Genomic DNA, 13,127 nt, shown 5'->3' on the forward strand with positions numbered 1-13,127 from the left:
TATTAACGGGAGACAAGTTTAGGTATCAATAAGTTTTGCAAAACGTACATTAAATGTATTTTACATCGTAACCCAAGCGATCTTTCTTTTTTAAAAGCCAGAAAAAAAATTCGGCCGAACGTTCCATGACCAATTTCAAGTATATACATCCCTTCAAGTATTGGCTACACATACTTGTTCCCTTTGCTCTTTTTGGAATGAGAAACTTGAAAGCAATCATAGGCTGAACTATTTGATTTCATTTCTACATGCGTATTTCTACTTTTGGCCTAAAGTACTTGGTAGAATAATACTTCTCGTTCGACTATTTAGAAAGACACATTGGCTGGATTGTGGCCGTTGGATCCGCATAAGTATCCCCCGCATTTAATTTTCTGCTTTGGCACTGGTTCGAATACATACTTTATCAAACTGAGTATGTTCTTACAGATCAAGTCGGTAACACGTTTGCTTAAGGTGATGACAGTTCTTAATTTCCTTTCATTTTCTTTCGGCGTATCGCTGTTGTTGACAGTAGGAATTATTTCGACTCGTTTGGTCATTCTTGCAATTCAATAGTGCCTGCATGCTGCAGAACTTTCGTCAGATAATTTCTTGCTGTAGGAACGGAGAACGTAACTTAATCAAGGATAAGATCTGTTTAGTTTTGACTCACTTTTTCGAGCAATGCACAAAATATTTTTTTAAATCTCTTTGTTATTCATACTAATTTGATAGGCGAAGACCTCATGCATAAGTAATTTTGCACAAAATACCGTTGTTTAACTTGCATATGCCGACCAACCAAAGCCAAAAACTGCTACAGAGGGAACATTGTTTTCTTAGTTAAATTTGGGAATAGTAAGTTCCAGTTGTAAGCGGTGGAAAACATGCAATAGATTGTGGTTAGCTAAGAAAACAAACACCGGTAATGTGATTCATCATTGGCAAAGTAGTGATGGAATAAACAATAGGCTGGGTGGCTGCATAAATGTATTAAGTGGCATTTATGCTGTTTTTCATAACTGCTCATGCTCATGGCCTAGAACTAATATTGAACTTAAAAGCGTTGCAAAATGTAAAAGATCACTTCTACATTTCGTCTATAACTCGCACTTCAAATCTATATATATTTCTTTCATTCACTTCAATAAGTTGCCCTGGACTTTTTTCCACTGAGTTGAGCTTCATTTTCTAGATAATTATAGCAAAAAGGAAACAAAAGGCACATTTTTGTTTCTTGAAACTTCAGGGAAAAAATGGGCCAGCAGGTTCTCTATGAAGTGAACGATGTGATGCACATTAATCCGTTTGGTTTGAATCATCAAAAGTTAATTGTTTGAGCACCACTGTTTTTGTTTCCTTAAGTACTTTGTAAGTAGCTAGCGCTAGCTTTGACTTTCAAACCTGAACTAGCCTTTTGTGCTGAAGGGGGGTGGCACTTAATTACAGAAAGATAATGGTTGCTAAGGAAGCTTTTTGGAAGAGCTCTACAACAAGGTCTTTGAAGTACTTAACTAATGGAAATCTGACATCACTACAATCAGAAGGTGCATTTGCAACTAGTCCCAGTTCTCTGTTGTGCATTTCAGTGAAAAACATGTAAAAACTCCCAGGAAATGAAAGGACAAGGTGGTGTTTTTTCACCCGATGGGGAAAGTCCCATTATTTTCTGTAAACTGTAACATGGAATTTCTATTTCAACTAAAAAATGGAACTGATATTTGAAAAGTGTATCAGAGGAGGGCTTTATGAAATCATAATTTTTTTTTTGGAAATTTTTACAATCCATGGTACAGATTTTGTGTTAAAAAAATTATGTTTGATCATACTGTTGTCTTAAAAATTTGTGAGAAACATAGTTAACTCATTGAGTTTTTTGGCATTTTTTGTTTTGGTCTCGTAATTTACCAAATATGGGTGTGAGTCGAACCAGACGAAGAAATGTTAAATAGAACACACTTGGCAAAAAAGAGATAACTGTACAGTTAAAAGGACTTGAAAAATGACTATTTGAGGGGATCCATCCAAGTATATATATCCCTTCAAGTATTGGCTGCAGATACTTGTTCCCTTTGTTCTCTTTAGAATGAGAAACTTGAAAGCAATCTTAGGCTGAAATGACTATTTGAGGGGATCCATAGCAAGGGTTTGGTAGTTAAAATCACTCCTCTTAAAATTGTGGGAATGCCTGTTTACGGGTAACTGGCTGTGGAAGAAGCTCAAATGACTTGTAAGGTGCTAAGAAAGGTGGCAATTGACATTTAAAGGGGCTTAGGGTCATGCAATTTTAGGCAATTTCAGCATTGATCAAATGGTCATAGAATTAACTGAAATAACAAAATAATGGCTCAAAACTATAGAAGAACTCAAACAAAACACAGGAAAGCTAAGAAAGGACAAGGATGGACAAAACTTGGGAGGATTGAAATGGATTGCATTTGGCTAAATTTGAAAAATGTCGGCCCACCTTTTTTTCAGATTTATATCAGTTGATATCAAAATGTCATTTAAACAGCTGGAAAATCATTCTCAATTGTTATGTGGCTGTGATTTTGCAAATGTAAGACTCTTGCTCTGCCAATTTGAAGTTTAGAGCTCATAACTAACAAAATTAAACAAAATTACCTTAAACAGTGTGACCTAGCCCCTTTAAAGAATGCTATAGACCACTTTCATAAATGGCGATCAACTTTACATTCTTTTGTATTTATGTTAATGAGACCTACTGCCCTCGTTTGAAAGCAAATATTCTTTTGAAATTTGCTCGTCGTAGCGAGGTTAGTAGGGCTTATTAGCATTAAAACAAAAGAATAATTTATTTGGCCGCCATTATGAAAGAGGTCTATGATTTGACCCAACCCTCACACAGTGTACATAATTTATAAATCCATGACGCTTCGCAAGAAAACACTAAAAAGAATAATTAAAATGAAGTAATCAGTAAAACTAGTAAAGCCCAATTTGAGTTCTTCAAAAATGGAGTAAATGTCATATTATAATGCAAAAGCTTTCTCAAAAAGATGCGTCTTTAACTTCATCTTAAAATTATTTATAGCTTTTGAGTTTTTAATGTGGTAAGGTAAATCATTCCAAAGGCATGGAGCAGATGTCTTGAATGCTCGCCGTCTGTAACTCTTTAAGATGATGGAAACAAGGTTGGAGTGTAAGAGTAGTTTCTTCTGCGAGTGTGAAGTAAGAGTCGGAAAATATGGAGTTATTAGATCACATAGATATGACAGTACTTCACCACGTGAAACCTAAAAGGTCACCAAGAGGATCTTGAACTGAATTCTACATTGAATTGGCATCCAGTAAAGATTAACCAGCAAGGGTGTCACATGGTCATGCTTACGTGCACAAAAAACTAGACGAGCTGCAGAGTTTTGAACAAGTTGAAGTCGATTGATGACATAATCAGGAAGGCCAAATAGTAAGGAGGTAATTACAGTAATCAAGTCTTGAAGTAACAAACTCATGAAGGAACAGGATAGTGGAGTCTTTGTCCAGCAATTGACATATTTTAAGTATGGCACGAAGATGGAAACAAGCAGTCTTACAAATATTGGCCTCATGACAACTACGCCAATATATTTTGCTGATGGTGCTGCTGATACGTTGTCATTAAGGTTATTTCCCAAAAGGTATTTTAAAATGAGCAAATACGAATCTGAAGTTTCTCCATCACACGCAAGACACGTACATCGGTCTTTGCAACACCACATTCAGGGCTTGAAATTGCGACTCACTGGTCGCCAGCTGGCGAATCACGTTTTGTCTGATAACCCAGGATAAACAGCAGACAACTGTTGTATAATTTGATTCTTTATATGATGAAATCGTTCGGAACTGGTAGCTAGAACACGACTCACCTTTTTTCCCCATCAAAATAATGTATAAATACTACGAGAAAATCGGTTTCTCACGTTGTTAATTAATAGCACAATTCGATCACCGCATTTACTAGGCGCCATATTGTTTCAGCGGCTTCATGGGATCGTTGGCGCACTTAAACACCGTATGCTTCTTGCCGGTTACTGTGAATTTGCGCCCAGAAGACCAAATTCGGCAATTGGTTTTAAAATTGAAAATTTAAATCCATTGTCAGTTGTGAATGCTGAAAACGTAGATTTAGGCAGATTACTGAAGGACCCCCTTGGAACTAACTTGATATTGATAACACATTGATAATGAGGCTAGACATCGCACAATGAGTTTGAAATTTGTATGGAACCTTCAAAAAGCAACCTGTACCCTTAACGTAAAGTGGGTTAGAGAACTTGTCCCCTATGTTAAAAAGCGAACGTACCTGCAAAATTGTCTGTGCTTTTTTTTTTTGTGCTACGTAGTAATGATGACTTTGCTTGCATGCAAAGTTGGCTACCAAAATTTATGATCTGGCAACCAAATTTTCCCCATTAGTCGCCAGCTGGCACCTGAGCAAAAGAGTTAATTTCAAGCCCTTACGTTATGGGGGCAGTTACACAGGGTTCTCCCTAGTTTTCAGCACAACTGGTAAGGGACCTTTTCAAACCGGTAAAGCACTTGGTTAATGTTGGACATTCTGCAAAAGATAAGCGACTTCTGAGCGTTTGCAGGCGGTAATAAGTGCTCTTACAAGCGGTAAATTTTACCGGTTACCGCCTGATAAGGAGAACCCTGGGTACAGGTCATTGTTTTAACATTACAGAAGCAACTCCAAGGGTTAAGCGATGGGCCTAGCATTAGGCCTAAAAACTTTTGTTTAGGCCTAAGGCTAGCTTAAATGAATGTTTAGGATACTTTCTGTATTGGTAATACTGACAATGACCTTTGACTTGTGAAATGTAACCTGTGACCTGTGTTTTGTACTTACCGAATTGAAGTTACGATATGGAAACCATCTGCGCTCATTTAAAGACGAACACTACAGAAACTCCCCTGAACTGAGCAAACACATACATTGTATGGATTCAACTTCAAGGATCAGAACATCAAGTTAAACATCAAATGGCAAATGCTGAAATTAGCCAGGTCTTATTCCTGTGTGACCAAACGATGTAACCTGTGTCTTTGGGAGGAGTACTTTATATTACGCAGACCAGATGGTAACACTAAACAACAGAAACAAACTAGTATGAAGCAGCAGTCATTCAAGAAAATTCTTGCTAAATAGTCTGTAACCACTTGATGACAAATTTGTCAAGTACAAAGAGCATTGTTCCTAATTTTTAAATATTGTGGATTAAGTTTATTTTTGAACATTTGCGTGACTTTTTTTTTATTTTAGACTTAACTCTTCAACTGCTTTAAGTAAGAGAAACCAACATCTAATTTCTCCTTACCATTCTTACTGTGTCCTTATCAAACATACAGTTGATGAGAACGAAGGAAGGGATCATTTAAGGTAGCTGAACACAGTTTTTCTTTGGTCAGTGGTATAATCCAGGGATGGCACAGCTTGTATGGCAAAAACTTTTTTCTCGTTCTCACGATGGTCAGTTGGAAATGCAGTGTTAATATGCTTCCATTACATTTTAGGAGTGAAATCTTTTAGAGGAACCCAGCAAAATGCTGGGAAAACTGAACAACATTTAGCAGATGAAAAACCCATCTGTTGAAATTCTATAACAGCTGTCAAATGTACTTTATTTCTATTATTTGTACATGTAAGTTAGAAGCAAAATTATGCAGCAGAAAAACTGAGTGAATTTTGCATAAATGAGGAGTAAGCAACCTTTAGTTATTGTTTTTTTCTGGATGTGCTCATTACTATGGTAATTTTAAGAGCATTCAGAGCACATTGAATCTCAAAAATATAAACATTCATGTTAAAGCACTTATTAGTGACCAAGTGTGAGCTTCCAGGCAAAAACTGCATAAATATGGCAGGAGTGGAAGTACCGGTATGTTACATGTAAGTGTTTAAAAACTGACTTGAACGCACAAGTTGTATTGTGTGATTAAAAAACTGATTCTCCTTGTTAATGACAGAAGAAATGTGGTCTGTCTTCTGTGATGTATCGTGGTTGGGAGGGTAAATGCTCGGAGATATTAGCTACACCAAGCTACTCTAAAAATCCAAGTGTAAATAAAGATATATGATACATGATAGAGAACAGTTGAGAGAATATGCACTTTGATATAAGGGCATTGAGGACATAAATTAACTGATTTCGTAAACCTGAAGGTCACCTACAGCCTTAACCCTTTGACGTCGAAACCGGCCAGACTTGGTATTTTACTCTGTCTAACGCCAGACGATTTTACTCGTCAATGGGGAACCCCTGGGAGTCAATGGGTTAATTGTTGGCATAAAGGCTTGGGATAATACCCAAAGAGTTCAAAATAATCTAATGTATGAAGTATACTCTAAAATTAATAGCGTTTTAATAGTTTACCATGGCCCACTTGGCATTCAAGAAACTCCTTCTCACCTTCACAGTTCACAATCTTTTTGTTTTCATTGCAGCAGCATTTACATGTAGATATTAAACAACAGGTTTGGTCCTCCAAGAAGTTTATTTTCTCCCCAGATTTAGTTGTCTTTTGTATCCAAGAATACGTACCTCTGTTTCTTTAGCCAAGGGTTGCATCTCGAACCTAAACAGCAGTTCAACACTTAATATACATGTACTTCCGCTCCTGCCATATTTTATGCAGTTTTTGCCTGGAAGCTCACACTTGGTCACTGATTGATGGATAAAACAATCAAAATGCTATTCAGTCTTACACTTTCTGGTGAAATACAATGGAAAATGAATGTGAAACCAACCAGTATAATACAGGAAATTTTGAGCTATAGTAGCAGGGTTCTCATTAAGTGCCGGCAGCCGGCTAAAAAACCGGCTACTTTAAATTTAGAGCTGTCTACTTTTCGGTCATAAACTTGCTATAAACAAGTGGCACTCGCTTCTCCCGCCGCCTACTTTTATATTTAAGCCGTCTACTCCAAAACTTATTGAGAACCCTGTAGTAGGCATTGAGAATGTCTTCATTGATCACGGCCAATTCTTGAGGAAGGTTGTGATAAAGAACTCCTTTGGACTGTCAACCTCCCCCAGCACCACAGGTTGCCCAGCCCTCATATTTACTCGCTGAAACACGTAATTACTATAAAATTATTTAATTAATGAAGCAGCAAATTTTACTTAATTATTAATTAATGAACCATGTAATGATATTTTGAAAATTCAGCAACCCTCTTGAGTAGTATAGGACAAGATTTGTTGAGAATTATCTGCACTACAATATATTGTCAGCTTTCTTAGGGTGGGGAACCAGGCTGATCTGTGGACTTTGCTAAATGGGTATATTTCCACAGCTGTGAGGGATTTTTTTTCTGGCAAAGTCATTCTGCTCTGAAGTAGGACTTGAAAATGCACTTCAAGAATTTCAGCAGTTAACACACTCGATCTCACTAAATTTGCCTTCTAAAAAGACTGAACTTTAATTTCATTTTTTACAACATGGGTTGAAGCACCATTATCATGGTTAATTTGTTGCCTCCAAACAAGTTCAGTAGAAGACATCTCAACCACTGATACAAATGATTAAAACCATCCAGTCAAATGGAAAATTGGGATAATATTTTGGGCTCATGTTACATGTAAGACTTTGAGAGCTAGTGCAAGCATTGTTTCCCAGGTGGAAATCTTATTAAGATCTATTAAAGTACTGTAAGATTCTTATCAAGTTTCTTATTAAGATCTTACAAATGTATCTTACTTCTTAAGTAAGATTCTTACAAGAACCTTACAAGATCTTGTAAGAATCTTGTACCAAGAATCTGACAAGATTCTTGTAAGATTCTTGTGCATGTAAGAATCTTACTTAAGATCTTACAATAATTATTATGGGCATTATCTTGCAAGATTTTTGTAAGATCCTATAGTTACAGTATACACACGATTTTATCTTACAAGATTCTAACAATATCTTTTAAGGTTCTTTCTAAGATCTTGCAAGGCTCTTATTAATTAAGATTTGAAGATTCTTACAAGGGTCTTGAATAGACCTTATAAGATTCTTATGTAAACCTTGAGAGATACTCTTACTAAAATCTTAAAGGATCAAGATTGTAAGATTCTTACCTCACTCTTGCAAGATCTTAGTCAAAATCCTTACTAATCTTCTACACTTACTGTAAATTTTAATTTTCCTTTTAATAATATTGCCAGGAGTTTGATTTCAGTCTGTTTTGGAAAGAAAATGTACCTAAACCCTGTCTTTATAAGCTTATGAACAATCAGAATCTACATGTACAGTCAATTTTTGTCAGGTGAAGATTGGGGCTTTGTTGAACCAACATAGTTAAAAAATTCTCTTTATGAACACTTTATTATCATGTCTTATAATAAGACATGATAATATATTTTATGTTATAATAAAGTTTCTATATAACGCACGCTCTCATTGGTTTAAACAGCGTGCTTTATGAGAGTACAAAGCACAGAACAAACGAAAGCTCACGCCATACATAAATAATATAATTCTCGACTGCCTTTTTCACAAATATCTGATCAGAACTACAGAACAAGAATGCCCAATTGGGCTACTGGCAAAATTCTTTCAGTTGCCCAAAGCCAAATGTTGGTTGCTTCTTGTGGAGACGAGGTGCTTTTAGAGCACAACCTTGACTGAATTGACATGACATTATAGCTTTTTAGACACATGGCAACTGTTTTCTTATACAAACTTTATTTTAGATCTTCTCTTCAAAGTGAAGGATGGAACTTGGGATATAAAGAATGATGTAAGTATTAATTTAACATGAAATTTCTCTACAATAAAAAAGACAACCTCTCTTTTTATCCTTTAATTTCAAGCAGGAGGACCTGTTTACTTTTAGTGTATGCTTTTTCATTGAACTGTTTGCAGCTACTTTGGATCAAAACTGGCAGGTAGAAAACACAGGTTACAAGTTACAGGTCATTTAAGCTTAACCTCAAGCCTAAACAAAAGTTTTTAGGCCCAATGTTAGCACTGGTAAACAAATAGGGTTGTTTCTGTATAGGTAAAACAATGACCTGTGCTAATTTGCACCTGCATGATCAAAACTGACCAACTGCTCTAGAGGAGAACTCACTGGATTAATAATGTGGTATGCCACACACCAGTGACTCAAAAAACCCAAGCCTGTGCTGTTTTTGTAAACTCTTGTGTTACATTTCTCATGCATCTGTGGGACTCATCGTCAAGCTGACAACGATTTTATTTCACAACCAAACTCAGCTTAGCATGGTACACAATAAAGGCATAACTTCTGAAAGCCTACGCAGTATATGCAACATCGGGTAAAACTGATAACTAACAATCTCAATAAAGAATATTTAGAATACCCAAACCAATGGTGGGTGGGAACTGGGGCTCTGAAATTTTAGTTGACTATGGCAAACACCAAAAAAGCCGACGTTTTTCCCAGGATCTCTCTTCTTCCCTTCGAAGAGAGACCCTGGGAATGAGGTTGCAAAAAAGCAACTTACAAAGCACTAAGCTTGTGAATTAAGGCCCCTTGGGTCCAATCCCCTGTCAGGTTGGTGAGAAAACATTTTCGAACTTGTTTTGTTCCTCAGCCAGTGGAAAATCAACTTATTCTCATTTATTGTTTTTATGTTTTTCTTGCCAGCTTGCCCTTGGTTATGGTCTTGGATTGGCCATTTGTGTTGGGATTGGAGTTTTGTTTATTGTGATAATGCCAATTGTTGGATTGTGTTTTTGCTGTTGCCGTTGTTGTGGTCGTTGTGGAGGGGATATGTCTCAGAAGGAAACGGAAAACAACAACTGCAAAAGGAGTGTATTTGGTGTGATATTATTGATGATCACCTTATTGATGTTGTAAGTCTATTAAACAATTAACAATTATTCTGTGAGTGTGCGTTGGATATGAGATGGTAAATAGCCAATGAGGTGCGTAGTGCCGAGCTGGCTATAACCAGTCTCATATATCCAACAAGCACAAATGGAATAATAAATTCCTTAAACTCCAAAAGTTTGGAAGTACGAAAGGTGAGTGGAAAAAAGCAAGAAAATCCGAGCAAAATAAAAAAAAAACCTTGACGAAGATGCGATGTTGTGGAATACCTGGTGGTCAGACAGACCCAGGCTTGTCACAAAAACACTTCTTACCTTTTTTGCGTACTTCTAAACGTCAGAATGGATCCAAACTTTGTACGAAAAGGTTTTTTTTTTTTTGCTTCATTCAGAGAAGAATTTTGCTTTCCGGAAAAAAAAAATTTAGCTTAGCAACACTTTGCGCAATCATTTGCCGTATATAAGGTCAAACCAAGGTATATGAGCTGATAACCAAGATTGAGTGAACCAATCAGAGCACGAGAAATGCATTAACATGGGATGTGAGATATATAGTAAACAGCTTAGGAGACGCATAGCGCCGAATCAACTCAGTCAGAAAATTAGAAGAAACGTGAAGCTCAACTTATAACTTGCTTCCTTGCGTGACGAACTATTTTACGTGACTATACAGCAAGCAACGGTCCGGTTTCACATTTGATTGGTCAAAAACAAAAACTTTTGAAACCTGTCAATCAAGTAATTGAGCGAAGTGTCGTGCATTTTATTTCAAACACTTGCATTACATGTAAGGAAAACAAAAATGGAATATCGGGAAATTCTTTATTACAAGGTCTACAGAGATATTAACAACTATGATCTCAGTTTCCGAGTAAACTTCTAGTCGAGAAAAAGTGACTTTGATGAAGAAATGACATAAAAGGTTGTCAGGATCTTCGGGAGGAATTCCTTCAATGACCCTTGCTTCTTTCATGGACTCCCTGAGTGACCACTGTTTCAATACATTGAGACCTGTCAGTTTTTCTCTTTTTGTGGTATTTGCGTTTCCGTTTTGTTCAATAAACGGAGAAAGTTAATTGTCATGACTAGGTTATCGTTTGTCTTTAGGAGCTCGTTTTCGCCCAAAATCTCAGTCAAGTAATTGAGCGAAGCGACGTGCATTTTATTTCAAACACTTGCATTACATATAAGGAAAACAAAAATGGAATATCGGAAATTCTTTATTACAAGGTCTACAGAGATATTAACAACTATGATCTCAGTTTCCGAGTAAACTTCTAGTCGAGAAAAAGTGACTTTGATGAAGAAGTGACATAAAAGGTTGTCAGGATCTTCGGGAGGAATTCCTTCAATGACCCTTGCTTCTTTCATGGACTCCCTGAGTGACCACTGTTTCAATACATTGAGACCTGTCAGTTTTTCTCTTTTTGTGGTATTCACGTTTCCGTTTTGTTCAATAAACAGAGAAAGTTAATTGTCATGTAGGCTATCGTTTGTCTCAAGGAGCTCGTTTTCGCCCAAAATCTCAAAAGTTGGCAAGAATTCATTGTTTTCTTGGGGCGGAGGGGGGTGGGAATAAGCATTTTCAGCTGTTTCTAATGCTTTCGTAAAACTAATACATTTGGTCTTCTGAAGTACCAATACCATGAGATATTTGTACTCGGTTGGGTGGTATTTGTACTCTTCGGCTGAATGCAGTTGAATAATAAAGTCAGTTATTTGCTTTAGAGTTGTTTTCATTTAATAATAGACCATTTTACAGTTGTAGCTAAGTTAACTGGCCTGAGAAGAAGTGCATGAGGCTGGAGATGACCCTGTTTTGATACAAACCTCCGTGCGTTTTTAATGTTAATGTGGACTATAATTAGAATTACAACAACACAGTTTACATGATAAAAGCAGTAAGGTCTGTATCAATATAAAGTACATATTCATGCATAGGCTATTGTAGGTCACTGAGCAAACACGAACTGTAAAATGCATATGGCTTATATATTCAGCAATTTGATTGTGTGGTGGCCGGGTGAATGAATAGATTGTTCAGGTTTGCATCAAACAAAAGGAAGAGATTGACATAGTAAAGATGATAATAGTAGTACTAATGATAATATTGGAGAGATTGAGTCTACACAATGCGAATGTAAGTAGGGGGTTAATTTTTCAAGCAAACAGTTTGGCTCCACTTTTGGTTGTTTTTAATTTCTCCGTATTCCTTAGACATTGGTCCTGAGAAAGTGGCATTTTAGGGGAAAGTGACATTTTAGGGTTAACCATCTTTCATTTATGCGTGAGGGAAGATTACAACCAAATAGACTTGCTGGTTCAGATCCTTCATTCACCCTGTTAGCTCGGATAATTGAAATGGAGTTTGGTGCAGAAAATATATGTGTTAAATTAAGGCAGTAATAAAGTTAGCAAAATTAATGCAAATAGAAAATATATTTATTTGGGAATAAAACAAAAGAAAGAGTCACGTTTTTCGCTACTTGAGGACTATTACTAATAGTCCTCTAGTAGCAGAGCCAATCAAATTGAAGGATTTGCATTAGTCTACTAGTTGGGTAGTGCTAATTAGGGTTAGGGTAAATGCAGCTGTTCATTCTTACAATGGACTTGAGGAACTCCATTTGGGGGATACTTTGTGGCATTAATTGTGCATGATACGTGTATTTAGAATTCTTGCATGACACCAAATAAGTTTTTCTTATTTATATTTATTTTGTGTTTATTTTTCAGTTCTGGAGTACTGCTGACTTTTGTTTGCAATGATCGAATGTCTGATACTGTGGAGGAAATGTCGAAAACTTCTAAAGGAATTTTGAATGAGGCCATATTGTTTATCAACCGAACTGTTGGGGTAAGAGGGATATGTGTTAAACCTTATTTTCACTGATGTCTCCAAAAAAAATTCTTTTGGAAAAGGAGGAGGGGAATGTTGATACTTGAAAACTTGTTCATTCACTGATGGCGAAGCCATAAAGCCTAGTAATTTCATAATAATAATGATATTGCTTTACAATCTGCTCGGGTCACTGTTTGCACAGTGAGTTTTCTGGCAGGTAGCTGGGCACCGCTTTTGGGCTTAATAACTCCTCCACTTGCCTTAGTTAGTCAGTGTGATATATCTCGCCCACAAATAATAATAAAAATCAAGGCTGTTGCCTAACAGGAGCCCGGTAGCTTGGGGCTCCCAAAGAATAGCTCTGGGCGCCTTAATTTTTCACAGCAACACCTTTCACTTCATATGTTGGGTTCCTAAGTTCTCAGCGTTTAGCTCTGAGGGCCCCTTTAAAATTTCTTATAGGCAGCAGCCTTGAAAATTCTTGACTATGGCCTCGGGCCTGGGGATTAGAGAC

At 36.7% G+C, this 13,127-nt stretch overlaps 1 protein-coding gene across 3 annotated transcripts in view; it reads left to right on the forward strand.

Moving 5' to 3' along the window:
- Positions 1-13,127, forward strand: part of LOC138006567 (prominin-1-A-like) — a 66,286-nt gene that overhangs the window by 9,404 nt on the left and 43,755 nt on the right. For all 3 annotated transcript variants that reach the window (XM_068852979.1, XM_068852981.1, XM_068852980.1), the window contains exons 3-5: positions 8,667-8,713; positions 9,587-9,795; positions 12,508-12,628. In XM_068852979.1, the coding sequence (XP_068709080.1) occupies positions 8,667-8,713; positions 9,587-9,795; positions 12,508-12,628 (377 nt within the window). The remainder of the gene's footprint in view (positions 1-8,666; positions 8,714-9,586; positions 9,796-12,507; positions 12,629-13,127) is intronic.

Source organism: Montipora foliosa, chromosome 6 (assembly GCF_036669935.1).
Source record: "Montipora foliosa isolate CH-2021 chromosome 6, ASM3666993v2, whole genome shotgun sequence".
In the NCBI taxonomy this organism is placed as follows: domain Eukaryota; kingdom Metazoa; phylum Cnidaria; class Anthozoa; order Scleractinia; family Acroporidae; genus Montipora; species Montipora foliosa.